At 33.0% G+C, this 18,036-nt stretch overlaps 1 protein-coding gene across 8 annotated transcripts in view; it reads left to right on the plus strand.

Annotated features, from left to right (window-relative positions):
* The window catches only part of RBM46 (RNA binding motif protein 46), an 82,069-nt gene that overhangs the window by 46,398 nt on the left and 17,635 nt on the right, over positions 1–18,036 (plus strand). For 7 of the 8 annotated variants that reach the window (XM_016423161.2, XM_056802783.1, XM_056802786.1 and 4 more), the window contains one exon: positions 1,012–1,794. In XM_016423161.2, the coding sequence (XP_016278647.1) occupies positions 1,012–1,794 (783 nt within the window). Of the gene's footprint in view, positions 1–1,011; positions 1,795–2,325 lie in introns of all 8 variants that reach the window. The other variant, XM_056802789.1, reaches the window with a different exon arrangement.

The following is an 18,036-nucleotide window of genomic DNA, read 5'->3' on the forward strand; positions in this document are numbered from 1 at the left end:
TTTTTAGAGTACCTGGGACACTGAAAAATTAAGAGACTTGTCCAGGCCTATAGAGACAATTTGTGTAAGGTACAGGATGTTCTGGCAGATCTGATTCTGTGCTTCTCTGTGCTAGGTGCTACACTGCTGTTGGGAGAAAATGAATTCTTAAAATAAATTTTTTAAGGAAAATTATGAAAGATAGTAAATGACATATTTTTATTGTAATGACATATTTTTGACCTTATAAGTATTGTATGCTTTGAAGGTCACTTTTTTGAAAAATTTATTTAATTAATTTAGAATATTTTTCCATGGTCACAAGATTCATGCTCTTTCCCTGCCCTCCCCCAAATCCCCTTCTGTAGTTGAAGCACAATTCCTCTTGGTTTTACATGTGTCATTGATCAAGACCCATTTCTATACCATTAATATTTGCACTAGTGTAATAATTTAGAGTCTATATCCTCAGTCATATCCACATCAACCCTTGTGATAGAGCTGTTGTTTTTCTTCTGTGTTTCTATTCCCACAGTTCTTCCTCTGACTGTAGATAGCATTCTTTCTCATAAGTCCCTCTTAATTGTCCTTCTAGGTCAATTTTGTAAAAGCACACAGCCATATATTAAAAAAAAGATACTGACTAAACAGAAAAGTAAAATATTTCATAAGGCAGTTAGATTTTTAAAAGTCAAGCAGCCTATTTGTTATGGGAGGAAGTTTTATAAAAGTTGTTTTTTGATAATAACTTTCTCATTTACTAGAATCATATGCATTATCTAAATTTCTCTCTTTAAAGAGTGATAGTTACAAATGGAGCTTGAAAAATATAGAGATCAACATTTATTATTTTGATATAAGCAATTTCAAAATAAATATATCCAATTAGCATTTTATTTGAATAGGAGGAATTGTTTTAGGGTTAGAAATATTTGAAATATATCAATTTCAGTTTTGGGGGAGGAATTAGTCAACTCTTTAACCTTCATTTTATCCATTTTAATTTTTCACATAACTTTGTAACTTTTACAGGAACATTCCAACTCTGGGGCCACACTATTCAGGTAGATTGGGCAGATCCAGAAAAAGAAGTTGATGAAGAAACAATGCAGAGGGTTAAAGTTTTATATGTAAGAAATTTAATGATCTCTACCACAGAGGAAACAATTAAAGCAGAATTCAACAAATTCAAACCTGGCGCTGTTGAAAGGGTAAAGAAACTTAGAGATTATGCTTTTGTTCATTTTTTCAACCGAGAAGATGCAGTGGCTGCTATGTCTGTTATGAATGGGAAATGTATTGATGGAGCAAGTATTGAAGTAACACTGGCCAAACCAGTAAATAAAGAAAGCACTTGGAGACAACATCTCAATGGCCAAATTAGCCCCAATTCTGAAAATTTATTGGTGTTTGCTAACAAAGAAGAGGGACACCAAAAAACTCTAGGAAAACCACCAAGTCTTCCAGCTCGTCTCAATGGTCAGCACAGCCCAAGCCCCCCAGAAATTGAAAGATGCACTTACCCATTTTTCCCTGGAACAAAGCTTACACCAATAAGTATGTATTCTTTAAAATCTAATCACTTCAATTCTGCAGTAATGCATTTGGATTATTACTGCAATAAAAATAATTGGGCACCACCAGAATATTATTTATATTCAACAACAAGTCAAGATGGAAAAGTACTCTTGGTATATAAAATAGTTATCCCTGCTATTGCAAATGGATCTCAGAGTTACTTCATGCCAGACAAACTATGTACAACACTAGAAGATGCAAAGGAATTGGCAGCCCAGTTTACTTTGCTTCATTTAGGTAAGTTGAATGCTCACAAAATATTTTCAAAATGTAACATGAAACTAGAAAAAACATTATTACAGATTATGCTTAAAGTAATTGATAATTTTGAAACTGAATAGCAGCTCTGATTTTTTAATGAATTTTACCCCGACTTCACAAAGTTATAGTAGAATCCTTTTTTCTCGATTCTAATATGACTTCTTCATATAAAATAGCTTTTAAAATGTTGCTTTCTTGTGGAACATGTGAAGTAGCTCTATCCTAGAGGATATGGCCCTATTGTTATTCTCTGTGTCTGGAACTATCACTTTGGCTAATACCGTAATTGAAATGCACTTTTTGAGAGGTGGTAAGTACAGTATCTTCTAATACTCAAGTCAGTGCATGAGCTTATTCCTGCATCTTAGGCAGTGTCTTCACACTGTTCCAAAAATTGACCCCTGATTACATCAGTTGATTAAATAACCATTTGGTACAGTGTAAATATAAGTTAATTCAGTTGTTTGGATAAATTGATCTGTTTTGTTTTGTTTTGTTTTTTTTCAGTCAAAACAGCCAGTCCAATTAATAGCTCTGTGTAGACACAGCCTTAAGTTCACCAATCTGGAATTTTGTCACTCTTAATCATGATAAGCAAGAAGCATCATTAAGAAATCTTTTGCGTTCATCCTGATATATTCATGCATTTTTGAAAAGTAAGAATATTCTTCACAACATTGTGTGGAAAAATTAATTTGTAAAAACTATCATGAGACTGAGCTTTTCTGAGATAAAAGAGTTGCAATACCACTTTTTCCCCCTGATTTTTTTTCCTGTCTTTTAAAAACCAAAACCAAAACCAAAAACCTTTACACTTTTTTCTCCTCTTGTTGGTCTCCATTTACAGTGCTCTCCCAGAGTTTTGGCATTTCTACCAGAAACATTCACTGATCAATGATTTCTTGAAAGTCAACAGTTAAAAAAAAAGAAAGAAAAGAAAGTACTTCTCATCAGTAATGGTTCTTGGCAACCATAGCTTTAACCTTTAAGCCTTAAAATTTGTATATTGGGGTTCCTAGCAAGAATAGTGAGAACAGACAGCAAAAGAAAATAGACCAAATAGTTTACAAGAGAAGATAATCTTACACATTATTTTTTAGCAGTGTTGTTCAGATTCATTATAGACTCTGGTTTGTAAGTGAACCTTTGGCAACAGTAGTAGTATCTTAAGTATTAGATTTAGAAGGAAATTGTATATGCAGATCTGATTGCTTTCAGTAATTTAATCATCATGATTTTTCTTGATTATATAAGCATTTGCAAACTCTACCCTCATTCTGATAAAGACAGTTTACTTTAAAGTTATAAGATGAAAAAGTGACAAATAGTCTTTGAATTTAGTCAGATAGCTCTATTGGTAAGCTTTCCTAGAATAGTTGCTAATAAACTATTAACTTAGTCATGTAGCAAATTATAAGTGATATATAGCCTTTATTTTTATTTTTCCTTTCTTTACATACTCTTAAAATCTTGACACCTTATAAACCTAGCACATGCTTTCGCTACACTAATTTGTTAGTTCTTTAGATTGTTTTTTTCTGCCCATTTTGTTGTTCCTATGAAAAGTTGGTAGCATAAAAGGAAATTGTATGATAAGCAGAGGTGTATACTTCTAGCTCGACTCTGTTACAAGAAGACATTCATGTAAAGAATAGGTAAGAGAGTAGTCATTGTTAATTTGCACAGACCTAAATAAAACCAAATATCTGTGCAGACTCAAGAGTCCTATTTATCTTTGCTAATGGGTACAGAGGTTGAAGAAAAGAGGATTAAAATGAGCATGTCTCACTTAAAAATCTGTAGCTATTCTCAAGTTCACTGTTGCCATCAATTTTGGCCTGGTAGTAAGCTTTTTTTGTTAGCATCTAATAAGCAGCAACATTTTACCAATTTAAGTTTCTTTTCTCTCAGTCTCAAGTTATTTGAAGGAAGGACTAACAAGAAATTCTTATGGCCTAAAAGTAGGAAATAGGTAGAGCCCAGGGCTTAACATTCTATTTGTGTACAAAACATGGGATTTACACTTTAATCTGTTTGACCCAGATTATGGAACCAGATGGATAAGTGCTTGACTTAAAGAGCAATAATGATAAAAGTAAGGGCTTGTTAGTTAGAACCAGGAGATGTATTCAGAAAGCCAGTTTTTATGAGTTCTGGGGTAAAGGAGATCTGAGGTCTAGGAAAATTGAGTTCCAGGGAATTTAAGATTCTAGCAGAACTGGTTATAGAGATAAAGGTCAAAACCTTGATGATCAGAGAGATCTGAAAAATAGAAACTTAAAAGCTATAGGCAGAACTAGCCAAGTCAATTCAATATATATGTATTAGATACCTACTATGTGCAAGTACTTTTGTTTCTGATTTTTTCCTGCCTTTTAAAAAAACTGTTATACTTTTTTTCTCCTCTTGTTGGTTTTCATTTACAGTACTCTCCCAGAGTAATGTAATTTCTATTGGAATTTACCTGATCAATGATTTCTTGAAAGTCAACAGTAAAAAAAAAGTGTCTCCTATCAGTAATGGCTATATACTCTTATGAGGGGTTAGAAATGGTATGCAAGCAACTACTACTATATGTAAGCATCTGTGCTACACAGGGGATATGAAGACAAAATTTAAAAAGTCTCTGCCTTCAGTGAGCTTGCATTCTGAATATTTTGCTTCACCTTTGATTTATAACAGCCTGAATGCTTTTCTAGACCTTGGAAGGCAAGGTGTATTATGTGTAACTTGTGATGATTAATTTATCCCTTCAGTACAAGCTGGGACTAAAGGGTTTCCTCAGATAATGGTGGTGTCTCTTTAAAATAAAATATAGTGGGAGCAACTAGATAGCTCAGTGGATTCTGAGAGCCAGGCCTATAGACAGGAGGGCCTAGGTTCAAATCTGGCCTCAGATATTTCTCAGCTGTGTGAGCCTGGGCAAGTCGCTTAACCCCATTACCTAGCCCTTACTGCTCTTCTGCCTTAGAACCAATACACAGTATTGATTCTAAAATGGAAGGTAAGGGATTTTAAAAAATCAAATATAGTTGTAAGAGCTCCAAGGTGAGAAGAACTTTGAGATTCTTATGAGGTGCCTATTATCTTAGTTTGAAGTTTTTGTTAGGTCTTCACAATGATTTCTTTTCCAGGGAATGTGAAGATGAAGGAGCTCACTGTTTATTTTTCCTCAAATCTTCAGTCTGATTTTCTAGATAGCCAAGTTTAGCATTTAAGCTTAATTTCTAGTTTCTACTCACTTTTAAAAATTTGGCCTCTACTGTAGTCATATTTAAGTATAACATCATTTTAAAGTTGGATTGAAGTAGTTTTGATTTTGAGTTTCATGTTAGAATGGTACTGTCCAGTATTGATTCATACTGTTAAATTCCTGTGATCTATATCTGATCTTTGCTTCAGTGGATCTCTGATTTCATGAATGTAGGTGTACTTTCCACTGGTTCAGATCATGACCCTACCCATCTTGTACAATTCTTGTCCATGCCTTAAAAGAGATTATTTTCTGAAAACCTCCTCCTTTAATATTTTATGGCTATTAGTATAGCAATTAGGCCACTTATTTGTTATTCATTGTTCTAAATCACATGATTAGCTCAACTCATTTTTTATCATAAAATTCCTAGATATTATCTCCTTTTCTTGGATGAATATCCTTTTTGGTAATAGTTTCCACCAATTTACATTCACCATACTTCTATCCTTTGTTCTTAGGGCTTATCTCAATTTTGATTTTTCAAAATTTGAAGATAGGTGGCCTTTATAATCTTGGTGTTGGTATTACAAAATGGGGTTGTGTGTCAAGGAACAGTTTTGGCTCACTGAAAATGCAATTTTCCATTTGCATAGCTTTCTCTCCTCTCTCTGTACAATTATAGGTTTGCTCTTTGTTTACCTATGATGCCTATACATAAGTATATATGTGTATAAAACATCTGTGTATTTGTTGCTCATCCAACTGTACATCATGCTCTAGAAAATAAACATTCTCATTATACTTGTTTGCTCTTATTGTAGTACATTGTTAGGTTAATCACTTTTGAAAGGCTATGGATTTTATGAAGCATTCTTGGGCTTGATATAATTAGCACAGTTCTGTATGGAAGGAGGATTGTGGAGATGACCTCATCATTTATAAGGAATTCTGTTATATTATTATAACTTGGTACAAGACATCATCTTTGACGTGAATATTTTTGCTAATTATTTTCCTGTTTTATGTTTCATTCCATATTGATAATCATCAGAGGAACATTGGGCAAAATTATATTGGTGATTGCATTTGTGAAGAAATCCTTCAAGACTTTAATTTATGTACGGGCAATAACTTTATTGAAAAAGGGCTTAGGGCTTTTAAAGTCATATTTTGACCCATTGAGCCAAGTGCTTTTTTTTTTCTTTTTGTAATTAATAGATATATGCAATGGGATCTTGCATGCCCTGGTCAATTGTTTTCTTTTGTTGTTAACATATGGTCTCCTGTAGGAAGCAACCCACAGAATTCTGGCTACTCTGTTATATTTTCAATTCATATGTAGACAGTCTACATAAAGATTTTACTAGAGTGAGCAAGTGGACATGGGTCAGTTGTTGCTAGTATATTTATAGTCTTCTTTCTTTGGTGATATCTCTAGACTCTCCCTCCTCCTCCTCTATTCTCTCCCCTGCTACACACACACACACACACACACACACACACACACACACACACACACACACACACACACACACCCCCCTTCTTTTGCTATCTTTCTTGAAATAGCTTGAAAATCAGTTCCTTAGTGCTGTCATGGTTGTTGGGTTGACTCAGAACATCAAATCTTGTCCAGATGAAACTGGATTTAGCTGTGTTTCCCTTCCCTTAGTTAGTTCTCTGTCATTTGAGGGCTAGATTTTGTGCCATACAAGTATTATATTCTTATCTTGTGTTTTTAATTTTTTGGTTTTACTATGGTTATTATGCCATTAAAATGCGTAAAAGTTGTAGCTCTTATGGAATACATTTCATTAATTCTTAGAGATATTATAGAGTCTATTGGGATGGGAAAATTGGACATTTCAAGCATCCTTTAAGCCTACACTTAAGCAGGATAGACAAGAAAAGTGAAGTTGAAAATGAAAAATAATGCCAAGAACTGACAAACTATTGTTCTGATATAGCCATAATTTTCAGAAAACAAGCAAAAGCCTTCAGAAGGTCTCAGCAGCTCTGGAGAGGCTGCTATTGATTGTTCTGCAATATATTATCGACTTCTTGAATTTGGAACAACAGCCAGAAAAACCATTTTTTTTTGAAAATAGCTGCTAACCTACATTAAGAAAAAATTATTTATAATAGGCAAGATTATGTAAATGCTAGAGTTCTAAAGATTAAACTAAAAGGTAATTTTTATTGATGAAACTTATATTTTTCTTTCAAGGCTATACCAAAATTATTGTTAGAAGAAGTCCAGGTGAACCTGTATGTAATATATGGGTATTTTCAAAAGACTGGAAAACATCCACTGAAAAAAATACTTTAGGAACTTTACTATATGGCCTCAAAGTCTTGTCCATATTTAAGAGAATTATGAATGCTGATAAAATATACTTACTTCCTGAGAAGCAGAATTATTCTGGAAATTCAGAAATTCCCAAATGAAGATGGAATGCTGCAATATAATCTTGTACTATGCCAAATATCATTAAAGGTTAAGAAATTTAAGAGATGGAGATAAACATGCTTCAGTGGCTTTCACTCATTTGATTTAAACTCCATTGTTGAAAATCTTTGGGCTGTAATCAAGGATAGACTTGGAAAAATTGGTTGTTTGTCAAAGGTTCACTTTATCCAATGTCATATGTGGTTTTATCATGAAGAACTAATGAATATTTATTAAAATTCCATAAGCTTAGTATCAAACCATATAAAACAAATGATATTGCATAAGAACATACTACATTATTAAAATGATTTTAAAGATGTAAAAACATTGTTATGTTTATCAATAAAGTTATTTTTTTCTTTATCCCATTTAATTTGCACTATTGTAACATATTGGTATTGAGCTGTTTGAATCAAAATATGGTAGTTCTACTCTGTTTGATGAATGAGAATAAATCATTATAGAAGTGTAAACAATGTGAACAATATTCTTTCCTGGTTGTTCATGACATCTTTTCTTTCTTAAAGTAAGAATGTTAATGTGATTCAATTCTTTAAATAGTATGTATTAATGGTATCAGTGGAACAAAGCTCCCATATTTGTGTGCAATAATTGGATGCTGTCAGATTCATTTTATGTTGCCTCACATTGTGTTCTTCCTTTGAGAGTTATCTAGATCTACATCTTTAAAAGATCGGAGTTATTGGTTCTCAGGCTAAGCTTTTTGTAGGCTCATTTTTTTCCTTCAGGCATAGTTGTGTTTTTGCAATTTTATGTCGCTATACTGCTTTAGCTACCCTTTCTGTAATGTTCTATTGAGGAATTCTTACTCTAAACCATTGTTACCTTTTGTCTACATTCTCTCCTTGGCAAGAAGACATGTGTTTGTTGTTCTTGAAGCAGTTTCTTGGCTTTTTTTGCTTCCTCATTGTGTCAACTTCTTTTCTTTATTAAATTTCTCTAAGAACATACTTCTTAACCCATTTCTCATTTTCTAGCATTGGTACCTAAGCATTTGCTGCATTACTAGTGTGTTTTCAGAAGTGAGGATACAAAAACTAGTGAAAATATAATTCCTAACCATAAGAAACTGCGTTCTATTTAAGGAGACAAACATTACATGTATAGTTATATAAACACTAGATAACAGGGAAACTTTAAGTGGGAATGCATTAGCAGCTATAGGGGAAAGAAGGGGTTATGAAGCAGGATCTCATGTAGAAGGTGATACTTGGACTGATTTTTTAGGGAAACAGCTGTTAATGAATAGTGAATGTGAAGAAATCGTACATTTCAGGGATGGGATGAAAACAGAGAAATGAGATGAAAATTTCTTTGAATGAAATAGCAAGAAGGCCAGAATGGCTAGAGCATAGAGTGTGTGATGTATAAGGCTGGAAAGAAAAATTGGAGCTGATTGTATAGATCTTTGAAGGCTAAAAAGGAGAGTTTGTATTTGATTCTAGAGATAAAATGAAAGCAAAAGGGAGCTCATGAAGTTTATTGAGTAGGGGAGGAACATAGTCAGATCTGTGCTTTAGGAAGATCACATTGCCAGCTATGTAGAAGATGGATTGGAGTGGGGTGAGACAGGAGCAGGGAGAAAAATTAAGAGGGTATATAACAGCAGTCCAAATGAAAAGATATGAGGTCCTGAATTATGTGGCATTGTGAGTAGAGAAGAGATATATTACATGCTGTTATCATACTATTTTTATTTTTCCCTAATCTGTTTTATATTCTAAAACTTTTTTCCAAACTAAGCAATAGTCTGATTTAAAAGTCTACTGACTCAAAAATCTTTTTTTTTTTTTTGTATATTGAGTTTATTACTATCATTTTTTGGGTTATCCTGTTTGGAACATCCTAACTTTCTTTGAAAGATACTAGAACTCTGAGTAGTCCATAACTCTTGGACTCTTTTAATCCTGAAACTTTTTTTAGCATTTTTTGTTGATCTTTATATTGAAATCACTAACTATCAACAAACATAGTGAATTGACTCTAAGAATCTGGAATAGATGTTGGTGATCTTTTCAGTGTTCTTTTAGTAATTTTCCATTAAATGTTTCTCTTTTTTTTCATTTATTGTAGATATTGAGTAAATGACATGAGGTCTCCCAGTTCCTTTATTTGACTCTTGACAACCTTTTAGCTATCCCTTCCATTTACCTATAATTTCATATTGTCTTTTTGAAAATAAGTTTTATTTTGATACCTTTTGTCATTTCCTCTGTTATATAGAAAAACAATCCAAAACAGAAGATGGTGTCTGTCTGATAATACAAACAATATTTTGTACTAGTTCTTCATATCTTCTAGGTTTTTTTTTTAATAGAAGAAAGGTCTTTATTAATGTGGTTAATTTCCCTCAAGATTATAAATTTATGATAGTTGAACAAAAATCTAAAATTTTAAAAGTGTCAGGGGTTTAATTAATACTTAAAAGTGCTTAAGTATGTGATTAATATAAAAACCAGATGCCCACACAAGTGCAGCTGCTTTGCAAGGCAACAAATGGCTACTCAGAGTCCTGTAGTTTGAAACAAGATAAAAACCAGATAAAATAACTGTGCAATACCTGCTCCATGAGCTAGCATCTCACTCCCTGGGTGCTCAGGTGCAGACATGGTAACTGTCCCTGCATCTCTAAGCCATTTTTTCCTAGTGCCTTTCCAGATTATCTAATACAGATAATGTGAATATTACCAACAATGATTGATATTTTTCATATGACTAGCCCATGTTAGCATGGCCTTGAAATAATTACTCACCTACAGATTAAAGTACATCTTATGGAGCTAAATTAAAATGAAGAAGTATAATGTTAGAATTCTGGAGTAGCAAAGCCTTTTCTGGGCAGATTCTGAAATCTCAATTCCTAATCAAACTAGTGTACCTGATTGTATAGGAGGACTGAAAAAGCCTCTGCAGGGAAGTGCTCTTAACTTTTTCCCTAGCTCTTCTCAGGGGAAGAAATCATTCCATTACCCTTGGCTCCCACTTCATTGACTCCTTTCTGTGAAATTCCTCAGTGCTTATTTTGCAAAGCTTCTGCTTAGTGCCTTTCCTAGCAATTTACTGTCTTCATAGCCACACATTCCTGGTGGTGTCACTGTTAGGGACCCAGGGTATGGTCCTAAGTCAGACTGACAATATGCCATTGGACAAGCACCGGTGCTGGAGAGCTAAAAGCCCCTCAGTCTTGTGTGTTTCCATATACTACAATCTCTTGAAATCACTTGGTCACTTCCATTTCTCTGATGCATTAAGATGGAGAACAGTGATGGGGTTAAATAGTGATTACCTTGAAGGTCTGCTGCCAGATATTACATTAATACCATCATTCCTTCTTTACATCACTTTGCCAGCATTACTATGGAAGACTTAGGCCATTTTGAACATTTGGGTTTTTTCATTTTTGTCTGCTGCTTTGATCAAAGATTTCATTATCATGCAGATGTTGGATGGGTACATACTTAGCTAGGCAGAATCTTGGATACTAAGTACAGTAGTGTGCCTGCTGCCACAATTTTATCTAAAGCCTTTCCATTGTGTTAATCTGTCAAAGCTCTTGTTTTGTTGGCATAGCTGTTAGCTACCTAAAGTTTCCCCCATGCCATAATCTGTCAACAAGCATTTGCTAAGCACCAAATATATGGTATCCAATTGGACCTAACTTTCTGAATTTTGGAAGCTCTATTTAAGTCTTCCTTTTTAAACTAACATTATATTAATCTGCCCTGAACATTTCTATGCATTTTTCATTGTAAGAATAAATTGATGGCATAGCCATTTGGTGGCAGTTAGGATCTTTGAGAGGAGAGCAAACGTGAGTCCTAGAATGCAAGAAATATATATTCTGTTGGCATTTTGGGGTTCCTAATTTGAGTCCCATAGTTGTACTATTTAGATCCATTTTTTTCTCCTTTCTTGCTTTTTTCACTTAAAATGGGAGCATTTCTAAGCAAATTACAAATTAACCTACTGAAAACAGTCGAGAGCAAAATATAAGATTATTGCATACAACTACATTTTTCTCTTAGGAATCTGTAGACTATTTTGATTTGTTAGCTATGGGACATTTTCCATCTTACCATGATTGAATTGAATAAGTTATTCATTTACTCAGGTTCTGGAAGCTTATAGTGAGTAGGTTGTAAATGGTTTCCATAATTAATGGGTAAGAATACAGGCTTGAAAATTATGTGAAACAAATTTTATTCCTTAATATAATGCCACATCTCCATTGTATTTATTATTTTATAGTTTATATACACAGCATTCATTAGTGGAGAAAACTGTTAGAATTACTACTTTTAAATGACCAGTGGTTAACCCTCCTCTGGATCTTTGTCAGCTTTTTTGGCTTCCTGAGATCTCTTAAAGCTGTTTTTACCCTGTTGAACTCATCAAGAGTATATTAAGCAGCTACTATTTGTAAAGCACAAAGAAGAAAATACAAGGTAATTCAGAGAAAGGGAAATTATCAACTAAGCACATCAGGAAAGACTTCCAATGGAAAATGGCACTAGACTTGAACCTTAAAGGGAAGGAAAGGAGTAAGAAACAGACAAGAGGAGGAATTGTTATTATTGAACATGTGGACACCCTGTAAGTAGAAACAGAATTTGGGGAGTAAGAAGTTGGCCACTTTAGCTTGTATGTAGTATGTGAAAAGGTAGGAATGTGAAGAGTTTTAAATACTAAGCTCATATTTTATATGACAGATACTAGTAAATATTTTGGAGAGCGGGTGATTATTTTGGAAGCTATGTAGAGGAGACGGACTGGAGGCAGGGATACATAATAATTGGAAGACTGCTGGAATAGTTCAGATGAGGTGATTAAGGTAAAAACTTAAGGGTAGAGAAAGGAATGGTAGGAAAGATGTTGCAAAGGCAGGATTGACAAGGTTTTGCAGCTGATGAGATGTGGGAGGTGAGGGAGGGTGAAGATTCCTGAATGTGTTATTGACTAAGTTAAGGAGATTCAAGGGCACTTGGGAAGTTGTAATTATGGTAATGAAAGACCTGGAGAACATCAGCTAGAGGGAAATGAAGAGTATACAGTTTAAATCTGGAATGTTCATTAATTTATATGTTATTGAAAGTTGACTACACAGGTATTTTGAATAACAACTTTTCCCTTGGGAACATATTTGCTTGATATAATGAAGCAAACATCTATCTCAGTGGGACATTGGTGGCAACTTTATGTTGTCAGTATGGCTATATTTTTAGAAGAGGGTGGACTATAGATTTAATGCCATTTTGCCTATTGATCTTATTGCTATGGCCTGTCATAAATGATGGCAGCTGTACTTAGTTAGAGTGGTTTCAATCAAGATAAAAGCATTAAAGCAGTTGGAGAATTGTAAAAATTAGCTCATCAGCTAATCAAAATTTTAAAGGCTAATACTAACCAGTAAGAGCTTATGTTGAGGGCCATATCCCAAATTTATATTACTTGCATAACAGTAACTACTTAATTTAATTAATAGACCTCAAAACATGAAAATCTCTCACTCTCTTTGTATATGTATGCATGTATTTCTGTTTGCTAGTCTTTCCTTAATGCCTCTTAAAAAGTCTTTATTTCTCATCCTCTTTTCCATTTTTCTCTTTTTATTACTTTTCCCTTTGCCTTTTTTCTATCTTTCTCCTTTTCTTTTTCATTTCTCTTTTCTGATTTCCCTATTCTCCTGCTTTCCATATTTATAATGTGGAGCTTAAATACATTTTTCTTTTAGTGTTTACTACATTGACAAGATTTTGTTGTTCCTTCTTCTTAATTTAAACAGCAGGTAAATTAAATATTGTGTGTTAACTTTATTTTTTTTTTTTTAAAAAGTCGAGAGGCAGCATGAAGGATCATTGGTCAGAAAACTGACCTTAGTTGGGAAACTCTTGCTTGTAGTGGTACAAATCACTTACCACTTAGGCCATTCCTAAGCTGCAGAATTGTTAGAGTGGGTCTCCCTTCTTGAGAACTCTTACACTGATGAAAATGCAGATTTGGAAACCCTATCCCCTTCTCCCTCAAAATTACAATAAAAGTTGCTTTTTAAATTTTGTGTAGCCCCTTAATTGTGAAAGGGGTTGAACACAGCAAGACACATCATCAATAGGAAGAGTTCTCAATTCTCATTTAGCCATAGGGAATGTGTATGCATGGATATTTTTCTCTTGCACATTTTGGAGATAGTTGTTTTTTTTTCTATTAAAAACTTTTTAGTAGACTTCTTTCTATATTTATTCTATACTAATCTCTTATTTTGTCTTTAACATGTTTGAATGTGAAATATATTTTTGTCATTTAAGAAATTTCTTTTTTAGTATATACCAATTGTTGATTACCATTGACTATTGCTTCTTTTATTTCAAATAAATTAGAATTGGTACCTACAGGAAGATAATATATGACATACACTATTAATATCTTACATGAATTTTCTGGTTATTGCTTGTAAAATATTTCTGAAGATTTTGTGTATTCTAGGCTTTATTTTCCTTACATTCTCTTAAGATAGTTCAATTAGCCTAGCTTTTACTTTTACTTTTCACTGTTGACTTTGTCAGAAAGTGTTGTAATAGGAGACATAGCAGGGGAGAAATAACTACACTTGAAAGGCCTCTATGCCATAAAAATTTAAACATTTAATTGGTGTTCATTTATACTTCATGAGCTGTCATTATTTCCAGATTGATGGGCAGAAATGCAGAGAGGGAAAACAAGTTAATTGTTCTCTTTCTAGCTAGATTACTTATTATTTTGAAATAAATTATGTATTCCCGAAGGTTTTTTTTTTAATTCCAGAAGTGTTTTTTAAAGAAAATTTAAGACTAAATAAAAGTTTTTTAAGAAATATAAGGAAATGTAATTTTACTAATAGTTAAATGATATTTAATGATGTATTTAGAAATGAATACTATTTCCAGTTTTACAGTCTGATGTTACTACTTCATTCTACAATTTCAAAGAACAAAGAATAATTTCCTCAAACTGGTTTTAATTTCATCTGATAAAATACAATGTAGCTGTTACTGGTAAAATTTTGCATATTCCTTCATTTTAAGGATGACCAATTTTTGAGTAGAAAAAACTTCCACTAACTCAACTATGTGTCTTTGAGGCAAATAGGATCATGACCAGGCTCATCTTTGACACTGATATAACTTTTTTCTAGAATTCTTTTTTAATCCCTAGTATAATGAATACTTTTCAGCTTATAAATGCATTTCATTAATGAACTAAATGATTATTAAGTTTGATTGGTATTTGAAAGGTCTCAGATTGAGATTAGTTCTGTAGTCTGTGCCTTTCAGTAGTTAGTTGTATGACTTTTATGTTAATCAATTGATCTCACTGGACTTCAGTTTCTTTACCAGGAAAAGGAAGAGACTGAATTAAATATAATTTCAAGCCCTTTCCACTTGAAATCTGATTTTAAAAAAATGTTGGAACCTTTAAGTTGTGAAGGACCAAAGAGAAGTTACATTGAATTATTTCATATTTCTAGAAGATACTTAAATTATTTTAGTTCTATATAGTTTAAAACAAAAATATTTACCAGAAAAATCTTCCCTCTCCCTGACTTATGAAATAAAAACTATATTGACATCACTGCATATATTTTGATTGAAAATTAACAATTTCGTTATTCAGTCATTTTATCTGCTTCAGATCAAGCAATTTTTTTTTTGCTGAATTTACCAAATTGACCAAAATCATGATTTTTAGACAGTTGATTATTGACAACTCAGTATCTATGTTTTCTGAAACAAAATGTCCAAGTATAAATTAGTCTTGATACCTGGGATGTTTGGCCATTGAATTTCTTTCCTTTTTTTTTTAAACCTTTACCTTCTGTCTTAGAATCATTTGATTCTAAGGAAGAAGGAAGAAGGGTTAGACAGTACAGATTAAGTGATTTGCCCAGGGTCACATAGCTAGGAAATATTTGAGTCCAGCTCCTCCCAACTCCAGGTCTGGTGCTCTTTCTATTATACTAGCTAGTTGCCTTGATGGATGAATTTCCCTTTTTTCTTTTTTATAAACCTTTACCTTCCATCTTAGAATCAATACTGTGTATTAGTTCCAAGGCAGAAGAGTGGTAAGGCCTAGGCAATGAGGGTTAAGTGACTTGCCCAGGGTCATACAACTAGGAAGTAACAGGCCAGACTTGAACCCAGTTCCTCCTATCTCTGGGACTGGCTCTCAATCCACTGAGTTACCCAGCTGCCCCTGATGAATGAATTTCTAAAGAAGAGCATAATGTTTAGTTTGTAATATTTAATATTTTCCTTTGAATTTCAACATCATTTTATTTAGATTTCGTAGTCTTTTTCCCTTCAAAATAATTGTTATATCTTTTTTATATCAAAATACTATAATACTATGTATTAGTATTGCTGAATGGTGGCACTTTAGCAGCAGTGTATGACTTTGCCACACATTGTCACATAGCTATGTATGTGTATATACATATGTTTATATGTATGTATATTTATATATCTTTATAAATGGATTCTAAGTAGTATTCAGTAGTAGTGCAATTTTATTATTAATAAGCATTTTAATGCAAGAGATGATATTGATCTTTGAGAATTATTTAATCACATTTTATTTTTGACATCCACTGGTTAAACTGTGGTATATGACTTTTTATTTTAGTGTTACATGCTTTAAATTTCTACCTCTTACTAGATATACCATAGACCAGTGATGGCGAACCTTTTAGAGACCGAGTGCCTAAACTGCAACCCTCACGCTGCATGTGAGCCCCCCCACCTTACCCCAGAGAGGGGAGGGAGGAAGAGCTCCCATTGGGCTGCTGGGCAGAGGGGTGGGTAATGAGAGAAATGTCCTCAGGTGCACAGGGAATGGGGAAAGGGAGCAGCCCCCCCTCTGGCATACTCCTGCACATGTGCCATAGGTTTGCCAACATGGCCATAGACCCCATTATATGTATTATATATTGCTTATGACTTAGTGTATTAGAACACTGAACTGAATCAGAAAGTGGAATAACAGAAGAATCTTTGGAGTCTTCATCTCTAATGTTTTTACCTTAGTGACCAATTAAGCTTTTAAGGACTTTTAAAATGTGCCCCCATACATCTTAAAATTTGTTTGTAAAAAGTTTTAAATTACAATACTAGTAGCAATACCTATCGTGAACTTTAAATTTATTACAAATTGGTTGATAAATTGATTCTGTAACTAACTTGTATTATTATAGATCATGTTTAAAAACTACTTATTAATTTCATTTAAAAATAATAATTTATATATTTGCGTTAAAGCTCACCACTTTGTCCACATGAACAAAATTCATAGAATTTACATACCTGAAAGTAAAATGATTCCATGTACAGTTCTTAATCTAAAGATGGGTTAACTTTTAATCATGGAAGCATGATCATCAGAAATCAAGAGTATTTGGTTGATATACTCCAACATGTAAAAGGACATTATTGATAGTTGGATGGAAAGCAGCAGTTGGAGTAGTTTCTACATTTTTAAGCTATTTCTACATGTTTAAGCTGTAGACTTTATTTTCAATAGTAAAATGATATAAGGCTTGAAAGTAGCTATTCAAATAAATGCATTTTTTAAATGGTTGTGTTCAAAAAGTGAGGTTTTTCCTCCATATTGTCCCAAATCATTTTACCTCCTTCTGCACTATTTTCTCAGAAATAATTTCATCCTGCAAATTCTCAGTATCATTAAATTCTTTTTTGGAAAGGGAAGAAAATAAAATCTTGAGTTTTGAAGAAAGACTTTGTCACCTAAAATTAGAACCATCAGTGTACTAAAAAATATTGAGTAATAATTAGAGAGAAGGTATTATTAGTTGCATCAAAAAAGTCTGCTTTTCTATAAATAAAACCATCCACAAAATAAAATTGAAACAATTTCGCTCCCTCTTCCATGGAAAGAAGCATAGAACAGGGAGGGAGTCAGTATACTCATTTTATGATCTAAATGCTACCACTATGTTTATTTTCTCAGAGAAATTACTTTGAAATAGATAACAACAAATCATGAGCCATTATTAGTAGACAGTTTCTGAATTTTTGTCTAGTAGCACTTGTTGATATCTTATTATGAAAAGCTACTTAATTTTTAAAAATTTGTTTCTGGTGTGTCTTATGGGCTGTTTTCTGACCAGATAATAGAGTATAAATGTTAACATCATTAATTTTGCAGATGTGACAAGTTTGGAAGTTTCTTTTTTCCTCTAGCAATACTTCCTGCTTATTTGAATAAACATTCTATATATCGTTATCTTTTCACTTCTGTTGCAATTTCTTAAGGAAAACAATCTATCTAAGCAGGTTATTCTAATTAGACATCTCTAATACTCCTGGTGCCTTGGTTACTGTTTTGGCTACCCATTTATCCTTGCCTTTGTTGATTTACTATCTTTTTATACATTTGTCAATCTTTCATCTCAATCTACTCTCATCTGCTTATTGATTTACAAATCTATACTTTATTTCACTTTATTTCTAATTTCTTTTTTTCCTCATCTCTCATTTCTTTACTATGTACATTTTAATCTTCC

Source organism: Monodelphis domestica, chromosome 6 (genome assembly GCF_027887165.1).
Source record: "Monodelphis domestica isolate mMonDom1 chromosome 6, mMonDom1.pri, whole genome shotgun sequence".
NCBI lineage: Eukaryota > Metazoa > Chordata > Mammalia > Didelphimorphia > Didelphidae > Monodelphis > Monodelphis domestica.